We start from the raw sequence: 18,960 nt of genomic DNA, 5'->3' as shown, positions 1-18,960 counted from the left end.
TATTTAGTAGGCCTCCACTACTCGTAGAATGATAAAACTGTTTTCTTTCTTTCTACCTGAAGGAACGTGATATAAATATTTTAATAAATAAATGTTATCTTAATAGAATTCTGATTACATCAAATTAACGATAATAGTTTAACTTGCCAGGATCTGACTTCATTTCTACTGTTCCAGGTATCGCATGGAGTTTCCGGTTCCCCTCGTTGATCTCCCTGTCTCGCCGCAAGATGCCTGTGACAGGTCCTCACCTGGATATTTCGCAATGGCTGACCATTCTGGACCTCACGCAGTACAGTAACATCTTTGAAAAGTTTTCAGGGGTTGAGGTAAGACATAAAACCATGTTTTATGGGAATTAAGTATTGATAACTCATAACCGTTTTAGTTATGTGGGCGCTTATTTACCCCTTTGGTCAGAACAGACGTTAGTTGTATTTTGTATGGAATTAAAAGTAACAGGCGATAAACAAAGAAGCGGTATTGAAACATTATTCAGTAACGTAAATTTTCTGGTTGACACAAGATGCATACTAATAAATTAAAAATAACTTTCTCTGTAGGCAAATATGAATGTGCAACCTTAAAGTTGGTCATATGCCTTGCGTTACCGAAATCAATTTCACACTCCTGGTATTTAATACCTCTCTCTCTCTCTCTCTCTCAAAAAAAAAAAAAAAAAAAAAAAAAAAAAAAAAAAAAAAAAAAAAAAAAAAAAAAACTTAAAGAGTCTGTCCTTGGCTTAACAAAATGTTTCTTTCCAAGAGATCTACGATAAGTCTTTGTTCTGTCATTGTATTTTAAAACTTAAAATATTGGTTTCTCGCATTCTTAAACAATCTATTTCCTCCTCTTGCTTTGTTTCCAAACTTTGTATATAGTATCTTTATTCCTCACACCTTATGCAGGAAAATAAAACGGACAAGGTTTCGGGATCGCTCTCGACGATGTTAAGAGCGAGAGTTGAAATCACCAGCGAATGTCGAAATCGTCCTGGGTCAAGCAGTGAGAACATATCAGCATCAGCTATAGGCTGACCCGTGTTGCTACGCTGTGTACTTCAATTGAAACCTCGCTGAAGACTAGTAAGTTGTGGTATCCCATCTTTCCAAAAATCCGTGAGAAATACATCTCTGTACGAGAGTCTGGCCAGAACTCAGTGTTATAACTTCTTCGTCCTTGACCTGATGGATAATATAGAAAACATACACTATGCAATCCCCAAGAGAGACTTACGTTTGAGATCGACTAAACATGAATTCTACGCAGTATGAATTGTCACTCATATTCCAAGGTTCTTTATGATGTGCTCTCTTAATATCTGTCATTTGGTGCTCTTACACTGGGTGATGACTTACATCAAGTCCCGCCTCACAGCCCTGAGCTGTTCCGTCGTGGCCTTGGGTCATGCCCACACTGGGTTATAACAGACTTAAACCCTAAGAAGCCCTTTGTTCGAAGAAGAGGAATCATTTATTATTTTATTTTGCCTTTACCAACACTGTTACATTGTATTCGTTTAAGTAAAACAACTGACAGGTTGGAATAATAATTTTATAATAGTGCAGTATGATAGAAATGAAGCTGTGTCAAAAAAGCTCAGTGTAACCACTGATCTGTAATAATTTAGACTTTTGTTATTACATTAATCTTATTAATATACATAATTAAACTCGTGGTCTTCAATAAAATTTGCAGAACAAACTATTCTGAATTATCATGGGAGTAACTATAAGCAATCGATATAAACGGAATGAATAAGTTAAATAGTACTAATGAAAAATTTGTATAAAAAACGTTACATAGTAATGGAAAAATCAAAGCATACGATTTGTAATACGTGCAAAGAATAGTTATGTTATACATTTTTGTAAACGCAATAAGTTTCAAGGAAAAGCAAACTTCATTCCAAGAAAAATCAACTTTATCTTCCGCTTTCTTTCTTTCTACTGATAGCATTTCTTTACTTCCGATTGGAAACCAATAAACATCTTGAAATTCCAATTTTCAATTGGTGAGTAAGAGCAAACTTTGACAATCCCTTTGACTGACTACTTTAAGAGTTTCAAAGGGAATGAACTCTTGAATTAAAGGATGGATTCAGAAATACCCGTCTAGTCCTTTGATCCGAAGTTTAAATTAGTAAACGTTAGGCCCAGATGTGCCTAACTCCGAGACATCATTGCACTGTAGCAGTAAACTTCGTGATGCAAGAGGCTTGGCCTCGTCGTGACGAAGAACGAAAGGAAATAAAGAAAGTAATTACTCTGTTGTCTACAAACGTGCTGGTATTCCCAGGAAAATTGTGGTCGTTAAGTTTTATTGTCACTTCACTTTGTGAGATAAAAAATGTCAACTTACTTTGATGTGTGTGAAAGTCAACCCATGTAGAATTGAAAAACATGGTTTAAAGATACCATCATACCAAATATAGTATTCAAAATCTTTCGAATTTCTTGTATGATCTTTGTGTTAAGAATAAAATCAATACCGTTTGTTCTTTAATATTTGTGAAACCATTTAACATTTTCACTTCTAAACTTAAATTGAAGCTAGAAAATGAGATATTTGAATGAAACAAAATTAAATTCAGTTTTTGTCACTTCCATCAATAAATTCAGTTTTGAAATTCTTACTTGAAAAGTTTTACTTAAAACATAACAGAATTACGTAATAGGTATGTTTTTACTGCTTTACACACAGCGTCATCCAATACACTCTTGTTAAAAAAACACAATGAGATGAAGAAGTGAATATGAGACGATCCTGGACAATATGGTGGACACTTAAGCTTTAAAGTTTGGATACCAAATAATATTTGTGTCCAATCATATCACGAATCACCTTTTGTTTGTAAAAATTTACAAAAATAATTAATTTGGAACATTGATTCCTATCTGGAAAGTAATGCCATATTTCAGTGTGGGAGTCATAAACCAAAATAATTTTTCTGCGTGGTTTTTGCGGAGAAGGAAGGCCTCTCCGATGGTAATTAACAACTCGCCATTTAGTCCTATTTATCGTAACATCATTGTTGTGTGTAATGTCTAATAAATTGAACACAAACTATGATATTTCGTATTTAATGTTCAAACACATCTTTAAATATTCGCAAGTTTATTCAGGGCTGTCAAAAATCCGTTTTTACACATCAATTGTCATTTCATCAAAGGTTTCAAATAGCAAACAGGTAAACCTGTGCTTATATTCAAGAATTCCTCGATTATCGCACTGTATAGGAGTTGAAAAATCCAATATGACAGAAAAGCGTAGGTACTTTAGTCCTAATTTATTGCCACACAAACGTACTAGTATATATTTGATTGCATCATATGAGTAAATAAACGTTACTAACTCATCATTCGAGGTATAAACTCTTTGGTGTATTAGTGGGGTATGTATAACAAATGAAGATTGTCAGTCATTAAAGTAATATAATCACCACTATGAAAGTTTTCGAAAAAGATTAATTTACATTTCATACTATTTTACCTCAAAAATAGTATTAATTCATTAATGTTTGTTAAAGGAGCTATTGAGGTTCTCAGAAGCGGACATCAAAGACCTTGGGGTCAAAAACTCATCTCATCGCGCCAGGATGGTTTCCAGTCTAGTGGCCTTGAGAGCTAAATACGAAAAGGGTAAGTACTTTTAACATTAGTAAATATTATTTTATCTATTAAATTCATTACTTTGTATTTTTAAATCATTTTCATGTATGCACCTTGCTGTGAATTGCATTACATTTTATTGCTTTATCCAAATTACATCCTCCGTTTAATATGACGCAGCAAATCAATAAAGACGTCTAAGGAAAATCTACGATCACCGCTGCACTGGGAGAGGCATTATTCACCCGTCTTTGTACTTTCGATCGCGATGTAGGCGGCTCACAATGACAAACGTCTCAGATAAGTTGGTTAACAGCTTAATTACAAAACACATTTACATAGGCTTATACGGTCGTCAGAGCCCACTGTTAGCATTGGCCCGACAATGAAATACTCAACCGAGATAAAAGTCTTACAAGTATATCCTGCACGACACACACACACACACACACACACACACACACACACACACACACACACACACACACACACACACACACACAGACCTGGGAGCGATGCGTGGGAGGCGCGGTATCACGCCAACACCGCTCCTCTGTCCACCCAACTGCCGTTTTGTTTATTGCCGTTTAGTCGTCCGTTTCAATCGGCCGGACCTACGCTTTATGATAATGCCAGCCTCCGCCGGGCTCCTCCCCGCTCGATAGCTGACCGTTCCTATCATTAGTGTGCGGCGGGTGTCGGAAGAGCACCGAATTAGCCTCTGACCGCTGATTCCCAGCCTGGAGTTATAAGTGGGACAGGAACTGTTCCCTTATTCATCCTGGGATATTAAATTATTCTCCCTCGCATCACCACAAATCTCTCTGTAGTCCAGGATGTGGGGTAATGGAGCACTCAGTTGAAACTACTAAAGCAGTCAAACTTTGCACTCAATTTCTGTATAATTCAATGATTACAAAATCATCACCTGCTCCGTTCTGGACTCTATTCCACCCTTGTTACTTTGCAGTCCTACAAATTAAAGTCTCACAATCGTACAGTGTAGTAAATATAACGCCAGTTGACTTTTCGTTGGTATTCCAAATTTGGCTTTCCGACCATCGTGTGGATTTTCCAAATAATTTCACTAAACACTGGTTGGATAGATACAATTTCTTTTCTTGTGAGAACCACGATATGTTAGGATAGTTTTATTTATATGTAAGATGGATGTTAAGAAATTATACGATTAATAAAAGAGATTGTAGAAAACAAAGATGAAAAGTACTGAAAAAACAAGACAAAGGAACCAAACACGGATTATTTCCCGGATTTATCTTTACCGTTAAAATCACATTTTCATTTTTAGTCGACGTTGACATTTGTAATTACAACAATAGCAGTACCCTTCTACAGTTCTTTATCTATTTTAAGTACAAATCACGCTTTTATCTGGTGGCATTATTGCATGTGAAAGACAGACAATACAGGGACAGATGATCGCTTTTACGAACTATCCAGAGTTCATTAAAATGGATTTCCCAAGCGGGAAACGCAGGTTTAGTGACTTTATTTTGAGCACCTCTGCGACCACGGCGGTCCCAGAGCTAACTACTGTGCGTTTTGAATGCCACATTTGTTCAGGGTTTTATCCCCATTCCCTTCATAATCTGACCTCTTTTGTAACGGAGTACTAATTAACAGGACTCTACATCACACGTAATTTACATTATAAATCTCATCTTTTATAAGTGATGTCTTCTATTGTTAACAATGTTGAGGCGATTGTGTACATTACGAAATTTCAATGATTACTTTCCAAACCATTTAAATCACCATTGGTGGGAGATGATGATGGAGGGGCCACATAAAGCTCATTACCAAACCTCCAGAATAGTCTTAGAGAGCATAAAACATTTACTCTTTTAATGGCTGGCTGTTGTAAAGCAGAAGGACCTAAAGGGTTCTTCAGGGTGGTTTATACCTACCAGTACAACCTAAATTGGGCACGGCAAAAACTTATGTATCGCTTGAATCAGGGCAACTAAATGCTCAGGAAGCGGCACAATGCATATTGAAGCGCCTTACGTAAGTAAAAAAGCGTGATGGCCAGATAGAAACATCATGTAAATCATCAATTTTTCAGTAACTAGAAAATAATGGTAGACATACTCGATTTTTCTCCTAATTCCTTCTCATTATGAGAAAATATAGTTTACTCTCAAAGTAGTGGATATCTTAAGTGAGTACCTCATCAAATACCTCGGATCATTGTGGAAGAATGGTGATCGGGCCAATATTGTGTAGCTTGTTTGGATAACCTTTGGTATATTTACCGTAGTTCTGGATCGTTTAAATCGCTCCTAAAGCACACCTACCTTTAACCACTAATGGTATACGCCATGGCAACATTTACCACCTCATTACCTCATGCCCATACACAACGACGCACGCTGCATCGTTGCACATGCAGCGGAACAATGCATGCCATTCCGTACATTTCTAGACTGATGGGGGCCTTAACGTTTCTTAACAATAGAAACAGTAGGACTAGTTCAATAGCCAACAATACAGGCTACCTGCTGTGAAGCTATTGGAAAGTCACTTTGCATTAGGAAATTGGCTTGAAATATGTTATAACTCATAAATACAAAAATCGTTAAATTTATCGGAATTGAAAGCTCCAGGTATAGGAGTAAGTGTATGTTTTTGGTCATATACTAAAGACCAAGCAGGTTTATGGGGATTGCCTGCATGGCTATTATAATTTTCATGACCACGCAGATTTGTTTCTTATACTTTACTGTGGAACTTTTAAGGCCTTCCTTAACGTCTATGCTCAGCAGGAATGGCAGTCAGTGTAATGAAAATCTAATATGCAAGAAAACGATACCGGACTTTCAACTCTAGGCAGATCAAGACTTTTCTATGTCCTCCTTGCTACGTACTTGACAGAAGAATGTTTCCTGGTTTAAAAATGGATTCGGCGCATGTTTCAACCGAAATCTTATTCAAGCTGGCGTGTTCAAGGGCATTGTAAAGCAAATATACCAACTTCCAGCATTACAGCCGAATGCTCTGTCACTATTGAATGCACAATAGCGCCAAATACTCACATTAGACAAAACACATGCATTACGGATTGCGGGTTCTGTATTTGCTATAAAAAGGCAGAGCAAAGCAAATCATTTCAGAAAGCGTGTCACCAATTTTGTAACTGTTGAAGTGGATATTTTAATTTCCGCTAATTTTTGTCTGTGACAGAAATTTGATTAGTAGAGTAGGCATAGTTTCAAAAATGAGACGTGATTTTGAACGCAGCCCATCTACAGAATGGTATTCCGAGACCACATTGAAGTAAATTTTAGGAATACTATACTTGAAACTTCCAGATAACTGTAAAGGATCCAGAACATTGGTTGCAATAGAGCATTCCAGATATAAAACTTATACTTTGCTTCTACTTACATACTTGTTTGATCACTTTTAGCCATCTACCCAGTCTGCATTACACGAAAGAACTCAAAAACAAAAGAACACAAAAGAAACCTCTCAGTTCACGGTGGGAATTGAGTAATACTGTACCGATTTGTCTGTGTCTTGTATAAACCTGAGCATAAAGTAAGAAATAATATCATCAAAACACAACTCTTTAGCATTTTGAACGTTTTTGATGTAGATAAAGTTTAAGAGAAGTGGCTAAGACCAAAGAGAATTATTCACAACTTATTCCGTAAGAATGAAACTTACACCAAGTTTGAAGCTGTAATTGGTTACCTTAAACTACCTTCGACAGCACTTTTAATAGCAAATTATATGTTCCTGCATTGCATTGCTATTGAGTTATAATTCAATAATGTACTGCAAAAATTGCCCCAATTGCTTAAAAATATAGTCTAATTAGAACTGAAAGAGTGACATCAGTTTGCTTTTTAATTATGAAAAATTAAAACTATGTTGTAAAGCCTCGTTACGCACATTTTGAATCACAAGGCTTAAATGAACCTCTGGAATGTTATATAGAGCTTGAATCTCGAACAAAATGCATTAGATTTAGTTGCACAAAAATGCTACATTATATATTTGGAAAACTTTTACAGATGCTTCATCAGTGTAACTCTAGATTCACAGCTATTGTCAGCTGAAGTCTCGCGGAAAGACCAGATATGTCATCGAGCCATGTAGGGATACCAACATTGGCGGTAACAATGCCCTTCCTATTTATCCTTTCCCACTTTAAAAGCTATTTTCCCCAATGTAAAAAGAAACGTAATTTTTACTTTTTCTAAAAACATATCCATCTAGATGTTAGGGTACAGAATTACTCCTATGTAAAAAACAACTACATAACCCTTTCACTTAATCGAACTTATGAGTTAAGAAGTGAAATATCTGAAAATAAATTTATCCAGAGAATACTAACTGAATTATAAAAACTACTGATGGTTTTAACATATAACCTAAATAATAAACTCATTATTAATGATTGGTGGTTAGTATTTCTATTTAAAACGTACTAAACAAAATCATAATATATGTCTAATCGTTAAAAATAGTTATTGTAAAAGTATTAACTGTTTTACACTTGGCAGGTTGGCATGTCTTGGAACACTTACATAAATTACTATGCAATCAGCTTTGCAGATACGGTAAAGTATCCAAAAGCTTACTTGGACAAATTCGATTTTTTATTCAATTAATACATGGGCATTTGGACTAGCACGATACAATGTTGTATACAAACTTAAGTCAAAAGTTGGTCACTTCAATTAATAATGAATCTCCAACGGATATGATTAATCGTACTTTAAGGACCTCAAAACAAACTAGTTGTAGCGTTACTACTTATAAATTTGTGGAATACAGATTTTTTCCCTCTTAAGGCCGAACCTCTCTTTTGCCTTATTCTGGCCATTCTCATGGGCCACTGACCTGTGCGAAAATCTTATCAAACAGAATGAAAGAGAGTACAATACAAGTCTGACAGTGCTGATATAAAGTACTTCGGTCCAACATGATTTGAACCTGCGCTATCTCGAACTAAGATCCATAGTCCCAACACCATGAGGATACTGGCTCTCCGAAGAAGCCACTTGGTTCTTAGAAGTTGATTGTCTAAAATTTTGCCCTTGAGAAGATAATAATTTCTCGTCCCAAATATTCTATGTTGATAAATCGATGTTTTTTTATTTACGTTTTATACACTACAGAATTAAAAGTTTTACATTTACTCCGTAGATTTGCTATTAGAATACTGAATTAGCAGATAGCATAACAACTGATAACATTAGACAACGCTCAGAAACTTAGCCTGATTGTTACAATCTTTTGTCATTTTGTTATTGCTGCTCATTATATATACAGTATTAAACACGTTAATTACAAAAAATCTTGGGGATGTTTCTAATTCAACAGTAAACTTTTCGACGTAACAGATCTTTTTGCACCACTAATTCAACGTTTTCAAATTGTATACCATCTTTTGTAATAAATATTTTCAAACAAAAAATAAAAACATGGATCAGAACTGCAACTCCTGGTTATACTTACTTATCATACTTGGTGATAAAAAATAAACTTCCAACATACTGTGTTGCTATACATTATATACACAGGTGTGAGAAGAAAATGACTTACCTACCAATAACTTTATGGTCTGTTTACTCCTAAAACAATAAATTAAGAATTAAAATTAAACATAAATTATATATGTTATTAAATAGATCGGCCGTGAGTGAAATTGAAATTTTTTTTTTTAAGTGATATCTCAGCAACCTGAAATGTTGCGACAACTTTTATCCTATTTCTTTTCTATAATAATAATAAAAATAAGTTAGGAAATACATTTTAGTTTGTACAACTAACTTTATATTGGTGATAAGGTGATAAAACTATGTAAACGTTTGTGCACGTAAATGGACGTAATATTGGATTTGTAATTACAATTGACTAATTGGTTGGTCTGCTAATGAAATGTACGAAGCCTCGATTAATGTCCTTTTAAAGAAGTTAGGTTCCCGATGTATTATATAGGCTTTATACTAATTCATAAAATGGTCTTTGGAGCAACAATATTTTTTTATTTTCTATTTGCTCCTTTCTCGTGTTTTCTCTGTATTCTTTTATCCTCTATGTTCTTGTGGTCTTTTTTCTCACCTACGTAATCCCTATTGCAACTACTTGTTATACTGCATCACTGAAATTTCCGGAAAGATTTCCTTCACAAATCTTCCATCTTTAGAAAAATACTTCTAGCATAGTATGTCAAATTTTAAAACCAAAGTCTTAAAACAGAGGAATTTTAGCCCTAAATTAGTTTCTTATAAGGCACACACTCAATTACAATAATTAAAAATCAAAATAATCGCGTAACCTGCTTTCAAATGTGTGAGTTAAATATACAAATATGCCGATTGATAAAAGAAAGATCAATATTTGCGCCAAATTATGTGTGGTTTACGGAAAGATCAATGAAGCCAGATCAGCTGTTTTGGATTCCTTCGCTTTGTTTATGAAAGATAAAAGTCAAATATTGTGACAAGGCCGAGGAACTGAGGAGGATCAGGTGTACACGGCCAGGCCAGATACTCTAATAAATAATGTAGTAGGTTAGCTGAAACCGAGACTGCACCATTGTTGACATGTGATGTAAGAAGTGTCACACATGTCACTCCCGGACGTGACCCACATGGTGTGACGTCAGAGCCAGTCGCTGCTGTCGTTGACCCTATCGGAGAACTCAGTTGTAATTCATCTTTTCGTCCTTTATTCTCAAAATAGTTCTTAATTCCAAATATTTGGATGTCAGCTAATTGTGATATCTATGTGATGATATTGATAGCGTATACAGCCGTTATTTGCAGTTTCGTGGTTTTTTTTCGAATATGTTACAATGTTGATTATAGATATTTTTTACATTGATAACAACATAATTGGATCTACAGAAAACTTCCAGCAAATCTCTGGTGTTCTTCAAAAATGAGGTTTTATTTTGTATTACCTAGTAGTGTTATTTTATTCAAACTCGAAAAACAAATCTTATAACATAAAAATATTAAAAGCTTTGTAGTTAAAATAATTTTTATATTTAGTATACTCATGGACAGGATAGAAAACCAACGTTAATTCCAAATAAAAATAACTTTGTTAAACATCAGAATGTTATATCCTGCCCAAAATGTAGGGTTGCTTTCTAACTGTATGTTTAAGCGGTTTATGAGATAGTACTAAACTGTTCTATTGTTGTAGGATAAAACTGATTATTTTGTTAAGTTGTTGATAAGTTATGCAACTGTTGAGCTTAGAAAAAAATTCAAGTAGATGAACGTCTATTATTTAATTAAATGATGGAAATTATTTACTACAATAATAAAATTATCATAGTGCTATTAAATCAATTGAGGAAAAAATTATTTACAGTGATATTTAAATACAATTGTAAAATTATTTTTATAATGTACCTAAAAACCAATACAGCTTAGCTTTAAGTCAGACGTCACTCCTCACCCTCCTTTTCTCGGTAAACAGGCGCAGTGAAAGTTTTTCAATAAACTTCACAACATGAAAGCAAAGTAATTAAAGTTAATTAAAAGAACAATGCCTTAAAGCGGAGGGGAGGGTTTGTCAAATCATTGGATTGAAACCATCCATTCAAGAACCTGTGAGCGTTATTCTCATTCCTTACATTTTATAATTCCAATGCTGTATTATCATAGAATAATTGACTCAGCCGTGAGTAATTTTAAGTTTATTGAAATCCTGACACTTGCTGTAGATCTATAATGGGTTAAATTTTTTTAGTTTCGAAGTGAAATCTATTATTTTAATCACTTAATTTTCAGTGTTAAATGATATGTTACGTTTAATCAACGTAATGTTATGCTGTTTTATTTTATTCACTAAATACTTTTATTATATTCTGTGAAAATATATTCTCACACAATATATTTCGAAATGTATTTTTGGTTAGGCTAGTTAAAGTTGAGCAAGAACTAGCGGCACTGCTGTCTGCGATGACGTCACCACGGATGAGGAACTCCTTGTGTTATATTGAGTACTTGCAGCACCTGCTGTCGCTAGTTATTGCGACAGTTAACGTAAATCCTGTTCACAATCTACAGTAATATCTCGGCAATATAATTGAAATTCTAGTGTCCTACACCGCAGAACGGAAACATCTGTTTACACCAGACAGTTTAACTATCCAACATTGCTCTCCAGTTCTCGTGTACAACAAACTGTCCAACTGTAGTCGCGAGACCGCTCGCGGTACGGAATTCTCTACCTAGTTCAACTGCCCGACACTGCTCTTCTGCTCTCGTATAAAATTGCTCGACATTTTAGTCGCGACTTCGCTCGCGGTACGAATCTTACGGTAGATAGATTAAATGCACAGCATTGCTCTCCAGTCTCCAGTTCTCGTGTACAGTCGCGACACCGCTCGCGGTACGAATCTTTTTACAGTGGACATTTTAACTGTCCGACACTGCTCTCCACTTCTTGTGTACAACTGCCCGACACCGCTCGCGGTACGAATCTTTTTTAGTGGACACTTTAACTGTCCGACACTGCTCTCCACTTCTTGTGTACAACTGCCCGACACTACTCCCGACACCGCTCGCGGTACGAATCTTTTTTAGTGGACACTTTAACTGTCGGACACTGCTCTCCACTTCTTGTGTACAACTGCCCAACACTACTCCCGACACCGCTCGCGGTACGAATCTTTTTACTGTGGGTAGTTATTTTGTCCGACACTAATCGCCAGTTCTTGTGTACAACTGCCCAACACTAGTCGCGACACCGCTCGTGGTACGAATCTTTTTACACTGGATAGTTTAACTGTCCGACACTGCTCTCCACTTCTTGTGTACAACTGCCCGACACTACTCCCGACACCGCTCGCGGTACGAATCTTTTTACAGTGGACACTTTAACTGTCCGACACTGCTCTCCACTTCTTGTGTACAACTGCCCGAACACTACTCCCGACACCGCTCGCGGTACGAATCTTTTTTAGTGGACACTTTAACTGTCGGACACTGCTCTCCACTTCTTGTGTACAACTGCCCAACACTACTCCCGACACCGCTCGCGGTACGAATCTTTTTACTGTGGGTAGTTATTTTGTCCGACACTGATCGCCAGTTCTTGTGTACAACTGCCCAACACTAGTCGCGACACCGCTCGTGGTACGAATCTTTTTACACTGGATAGTTTAACTGACCGACACTGCTCTCTGCGCTCCTGTACAACTGCCCAACACTAGTCGCGACACCGCCCGCGGTACGAATCTTTTTACACTGGATAGTTTAACTGACCGACACTGCTCTCCAGTTCTCGTGTACAACTGCCCAACACTAGTAGCGACACCGCTCGCGGTACGAATCTTTTTACACTGGATAGTTTAACTGACCGACACTGCTCTCCAGTTCTCGTGTACAACTGCCCAACACTAGTAGCGACACCGCCCGCGGTACGAATCTTTTTACACTGGATAGTTTAACTGACCGACACTGCTCTCCAGTTCTCGTGTACAACTGCCCAACACTAGTAGCGACACCGCCCGCGGTACGAATCTTTTTACACTGGATAGTTTAACTGACCGACACTTGCTCTCCAGTTCTCGTGTACAACTGCCCGAACACTAGTAGCGACACCGCCCGCGGTACGAATCTTTTTACACTGGATAGTTTAACTGACCGACACTGCTCTCCAGTTCTCGTGTACAACTGCCCAACACTAGTAGCGACACCGCTCGCGGTACGGATATTTTTACACTAGACAGTTTTACTACCATTTCCATACCATTTCCAATTCTCGTGTATATCTGGTAACTGTTCTTTATGGAGTAGACGTTATAAAACATAAACTGCAATTAAATCGAATCAAAAGATCGTAAATACGTTTATATCTTATTAACCCTTATATCAAACTGATATAATAACCCTTAACATAAGTTTACGTATTTTATTCTAACAGAGAACAGGTTAGATTCTATATTACAACGTTAGCGAATATTAGAAATATGCGTGTTCCTCCTTATGACTAAACATTTTCGCGTTTGTTCTAGCAACAACACACGAAAGAAAAGTTCAGTATAAAGTAAAATCTTTGATGTAGAAATACACAGCATCCACTATATTTTCTTTGCCATTTACAGTATTGTTTATATAATTGATTGACGAAATAAAACGCATCAAATTAAAAAAATAATTCAAATGGATGATTCAAAACAGTGTAAAGTCATCTAAATGGAGAACTCGTATAGTGTAGAATAATAAGTCAATAAAAAAATGTTTTTACCATTTTGACTTGTCTATATTCTCAGAAACTCTTACTTTTCTTACGCATCTTTGAATATTATAAATTACATTTGTAGCTTATACGAGTATTTGGATTCAGGTACAATGTTACAAGCGAGTTTAGTCTTGTATTTCTAAAACATATGTAGTTCTAGTAAATATTTGTGTCGCCAACTATAATAATGTACCATTGTGTTTAAAATTCTGTTAGTCCTGGTGAAGTACAATACCTAATTCATTTGGTACTAGTTTATTGAACCTATCTCGAGTGTCCAGCTTCTAACTGGAATGAAACGTGAAGTTGGTTCATAAATGCGTGACTGTTGCTCCAGTGTTATTTAGCCCATTGAGTTTTTGACACAGAACAATTCTTAACTAATGGGGAATCTGTGTCTCCAGGTTATTTTTACGTGTGCAATTCTTTAATAGAATCGAAATACCCTTCCTGTTTTACAGCCAGACGAAAAAGGATAAGAACAAAAACTGCGCACCGCAAAGCTACCTAGTACATAGCCAATTTGTGCTATAAGCTCGCAATCTGAGTTTCATGAAATTAATAAGAGAATTTCGTAAGAAAGGAATCGATCATCAATCGAGCCATTGAATGGGGTCGAAATGGAAGGGTATCAAAAGAGTGAAAAGTAGAAAACAATGTTTTTCTCGTACTTTGTTTTTCTTAGCATGATACATTTAAAACCAACCGTCAGGCACATAAAGAAATGTTAAATCATCTTCACCTGACTATACACAGACCATGAACCAGACCACCTCATTGTCTGGCGATGATATAATTATTGGTATTTATGCGTTAAACGGTTGATTTGAAGTGTGTCAAGCAAGAAAAAATATGGTTCGTGGAAAAATTATTGTTTCACATCCTTAACATTTTAACCTCCACCAAACTTAGCGTAGCTGACTATCTGTTTCTTTCTTAGAATAATTTCCACCATCGATTTCATGAAATAACCAGGTCCTGTGCTTAAATAACGCAAATTGGCTCTCGGTTCTTGCAATATAAACAATAAATACCAGTCTTGACTGTACTGAGTTTTTGTAATCGTGAGTTTACGGATTCGATTCTCGGAGATGTAAACAAATATTTTATAATTAAATATTAGTTTTCCAATATAATAATAAAAAAAAACATAGAGAATAATTAATTTAACTGCAGTTGGCGTAAAAAGAATCCCCTTCAACAACAAAAAGAGCGGTGAGCAATACCCGGTGTTGCATAGCAGCAACAGAGCCTCTCAAATTTGAATAATCTGCTTTGATGCTTTACATATGATCCCCTATGGATCAATAAAGCTACTTGGAAAGCCGTTTGTAACCCATCTAATTACAATGAGCCCACACTTCGCCCTGACGTGACAGATGACAGACACTGTCTGACTGCTGCTATTGTCTGTACCTACGCTACCACACCAAGGTCGGAGGTCTTTAGGACAAGGACTTCAATCATTTGTCAAACTCTTACGAGGTGGTGTAGTTCTTGCCGAAGTTTCTAATCATTGTTAATTAATTCACTGCTGTTAGTCGTATCTACTGGCTTGTCTATGATGAAGCACTTTCCTATTAGGTGTTTATCCTGTATTAACTACAGACAGATATGTTTCATCCCGTTCAGAACAATATATCCTCAAAGTCCTAACTTGTAAATATTTTCTCCCATGGCGTCACTTGCCTGAAATCCCCGTGCGCCGGATATAATGTGTGCTGTGTGACATTTGTGTTGTTCAAATATAAAGTAACAATGGGCAGATCTTTCTTAAATTTTAAATGATTCTTTTTTAATGCGGATCTACAAACAAGAAACACCTAAGATTATTATCTAGAACCAGTATGCTCTAGAAAGAACAACTAGAGACTGCCGCATTGTACACATAACCAGCTGACTCGGCATCCTTGGGAAGGTCGCCAGGATTGTTCAGCAGTGATCAGGGACGTCCGCAGACAAGGTGTAGTAGAGGTTGTGGGTCTGCCCAGGATTACTTAATCGAAATTAAGTGTTAATTTTGTTAAATTAAACACCTATAACACTTTGTTCTCTGTCTATAAAAGGATATGAGTTTTATTTACTTTTATTTTTGTTTAATCGATAAACCCATAGTTGATTACATTCCACAATATGTCCTCAAAGCTTAAACTGTCTCTAAGAAGTTATGATTTGGTGATTTTGTTGTTCGTGATTAGATCATCTTGTGATATGATCTGTTAAGTGGTAGGTACCACCTCGAGGTATTTTTCGTTCTTCACTGTCAAGCTATGGTCCTTGGAATTCAAACTATTCAAAGACGCCTTAAAAAGTTACAACAGAACTGTAACATAAAGTATTACTTAAAATTTGTGTCTCATGACTGTCAACAAGAACAACATATCCGCGGAGAAAATAGAGCGAAATACTGTAGTACATTCCTGGTTTTGATTCCTAGTGCAACCTCCCCCCCCCCCTCCTCGGCAGACATTAGTATGTATACGTTCCTTCTAGTAACAGTAGTTGACGATGAGACAATACAGTCTACACCACATTCTTCACCACACCTTCTTCTATCTCACAATCAGGGCAATCTACTACCGGTAAATGGTCGGACTAATAGCTTGTAATTACGGCCCTTCTTCCTCGTACAAATTTGTATTTTATCTGTTGTGCGGCTCGACCCCACCCCCGCATAGTTTCGAAACTTTTACAATTTTTGCTCCAATTGTGTTGGTGGCTATGTCGATTGGCCCCCCATATAAATAATAATAATTAATCCTCATGAATTTGTACCCTTTATTTTTAGTCGTAAAATAATGAGAGATGTCTCATTTTAAAGTCTTAACTAATGCACATCCAAAAACTGTTTAGTTTTTGTATTATTAGGCTATTCTTACTGTTATTTTATTTATTTGATTTATTTATTTACCAACGTAAGTTACATAACAGGACAAACAAGAAACTTATTAGGATTATATTGATTACATTTAAATGTTGTAATGATCTATGTAATTATTGTATCTAATTCTTCATTATCAATAGGTGATGTGATTCAGAAAAAATATAAAACTTTCTTGTACTGACATCGAAAATATATTATAAAAGTATTCACTTTAGAAAAAAGAAAAACTAAAATTCGTTAAGATGTGTATTAATTGTATGTTTAATATCTGAAATCTCCCACAACGATAGTATCGCATAAATGCTTAGGTTTGCGTGTCGCAAAAAGTTTGCGATTTTCAAATTGTTCTAGTGGGTAAAACTTAAGGTCATTTTTTACAGCTGGATTTTAAATCAACTTCCTTACGGCCCAACCACAGCTCAGTGTGGTTACTTAATTGTCTTAAAATTAACGAAAATTGTCAGTTCTCCAATGTTGTTTTTCTACAATGAAACCAATGGAAACTTTGACAACCGTGGACTGTTATACGTTCGAACGCTAAAGGAATTTTGAAATTAAATATTTAGTATTTCATGACAACGCCGAAGAAATAGAGACCATGTCAATCCATCGATTTAACATTTTTATTTTGAAAAAAGGTTTTTATAGTATAGATCATAAATCTATGATTTAAAGGATAATATAAGAACAGACGAATAAAAGACTTATCGAAAAATAAAAACTTGCTTGGAAAAAATTATAAAGGTAATTGATAATAATTTAACACGAAGCTACTTTACGTTTTAGTACGTTGATTTTTAGCTTGGACTTTTAAGAAAAAAAGAATAAATACAGTTATATTTTTATTTTCACTGAATACTATTTTCCAGCGCCTGTATGAAGAAGCTGCAATTATGTTAGAGTATTAATGTACTTGTTGCCGCTTTAATACGCAGGTGTTCATATTACCAGATTTTACGCAAAGAACTTGTACAACAGTAGGTATTTATGTAAATCATGACTAGGATGAAACAATTATATGCATATTAAGTATTCTGATGTTGGAATATTTGTGTTGGGAAAGTAAATGATGGAAATTAAAATTTTAATGTGTTACCACTATAAAGGAAAGTAACTTGCAAAGTAACTTGTTTAAAATGATCAAATATACTTTATTATACGTTGCTTCTTCAGTTTCGTATTTCTCGCTTAATTAATAAAACAAAAATAACGGCCGATGTCACAAGCAAACAAATAACTTTATCTCAAAATTAGTTAGATTCTATTTTTACACGTAATTCAAACATTTGTATTTATTTTTTTTTAATCTGTGTATATTTGCTGTGTGGGTTTACTATAAAGCTAACAAAATTTGTTTTTCAGGAGCTCGAAAAAAGGACAAGCCACAAAGACACAGTGTTGCTGTTGATCCCAGTCGTTTAGTGAATCAAAATGGAGAGTAAGTATTAGAAATTCGTTAGCGATTATTTAAGTGTTTGTTTTTTTTTTTTTTTTTTTTTTTTTTTTTTAAGTTTCTATAATAATAAATTAAAGGAGCTGCTGAGCAACGCCACAGGTTAGGAATATTGTGTGGTTAGAACACGAGCACGATCTAGTGGCGAAGGAGTGAACGACTAGTTGGCTGTTCCGACGCCAGGTAGCAGTAGCTAGCGGCGCCTGTGAAGTTTTGTGTATCGCTCACAGATAGCACTGCATTACCAACAAGGCCGTTCTCATCAGAAACCCATACTAAATTTGTGTAACTGTCTTCTCTGCATGTAATCCAGTAAAAATACATTTTACGATTACAGTTATGTGCTTTTAGTGGTTTTTAAACGATATATCATGGTAGCAGCTATTTTATATTACGAAGTGAATATTCCTCTTATCTGAAATTATTTTCAGCATGCTCAAACTACTTTAGTAAATGGATTATTCTAAAAAATGAATAATGTATTGTTGTAAAACTAATGTTTTGTAGTATGATTGTAAGTAATGATCGCTTAATGATTCGCTAAGCACTAATCTCGAGAACTGCTGAACCAATTCCACTTATTTCTTTTTTGTGTATATACGTTGAATTCCAAGAAAGGTTCTTATGAAAAGAAAACAGGAAAAGTTTCCCGGAATATTTTGTAATTCGGGAAAATAATTATAATACCTATGAGAAGTGATCCAAATTTAGTTAACACTTAACCAACTGTTGACACTTTCAGCAGAAGTTTACCAAAGAGGTAGAAACACTGT

General features: G+C 35.6%; 1 protein-coding gene across 1 annotated transcript in view; it reads left to right on the top strand.

Moving 5' to 3' along the window:
- LOC124364963 (breast cancer anti-estrogen resistance protein 3 homolog) overlaps positions 1-18,960 on the top strand; it is a 209,257-nt gene that overhangs the window by 69,731 nt on the left and 120,566 nt on the right. The window contains 3 exon segments of the mRNA XM_046820816.1: positions 178-329; positions 3,530-3,641; positions 18,097-18,172. Of these exon segments, the coding sequence (XP_046676772.1) occupies positions 178-329; positions 3,530-3,641; positions 18,097-18,172 (340 nt within the window).

The sequence above is a fragment of the Homalodisca vitripennis genome, chromosome 6 (assembly GCF_021130785.1).
Source record: "Homalodisca vitripennis isolate AUS2020 chromosome 6, UT_GWSS_2.1, whole genome shotgun sequence".
Classification (NCBI taxonomy): Eukaryota; Metazoa; Arthropoda; class Insecta; order Hemiptera; family Cicadellidae; genus Homalodisca; species Homalodisca vitripennis.
This window is presented reverse-complemented; position numbering and strand designations above follow the sequence as displayed.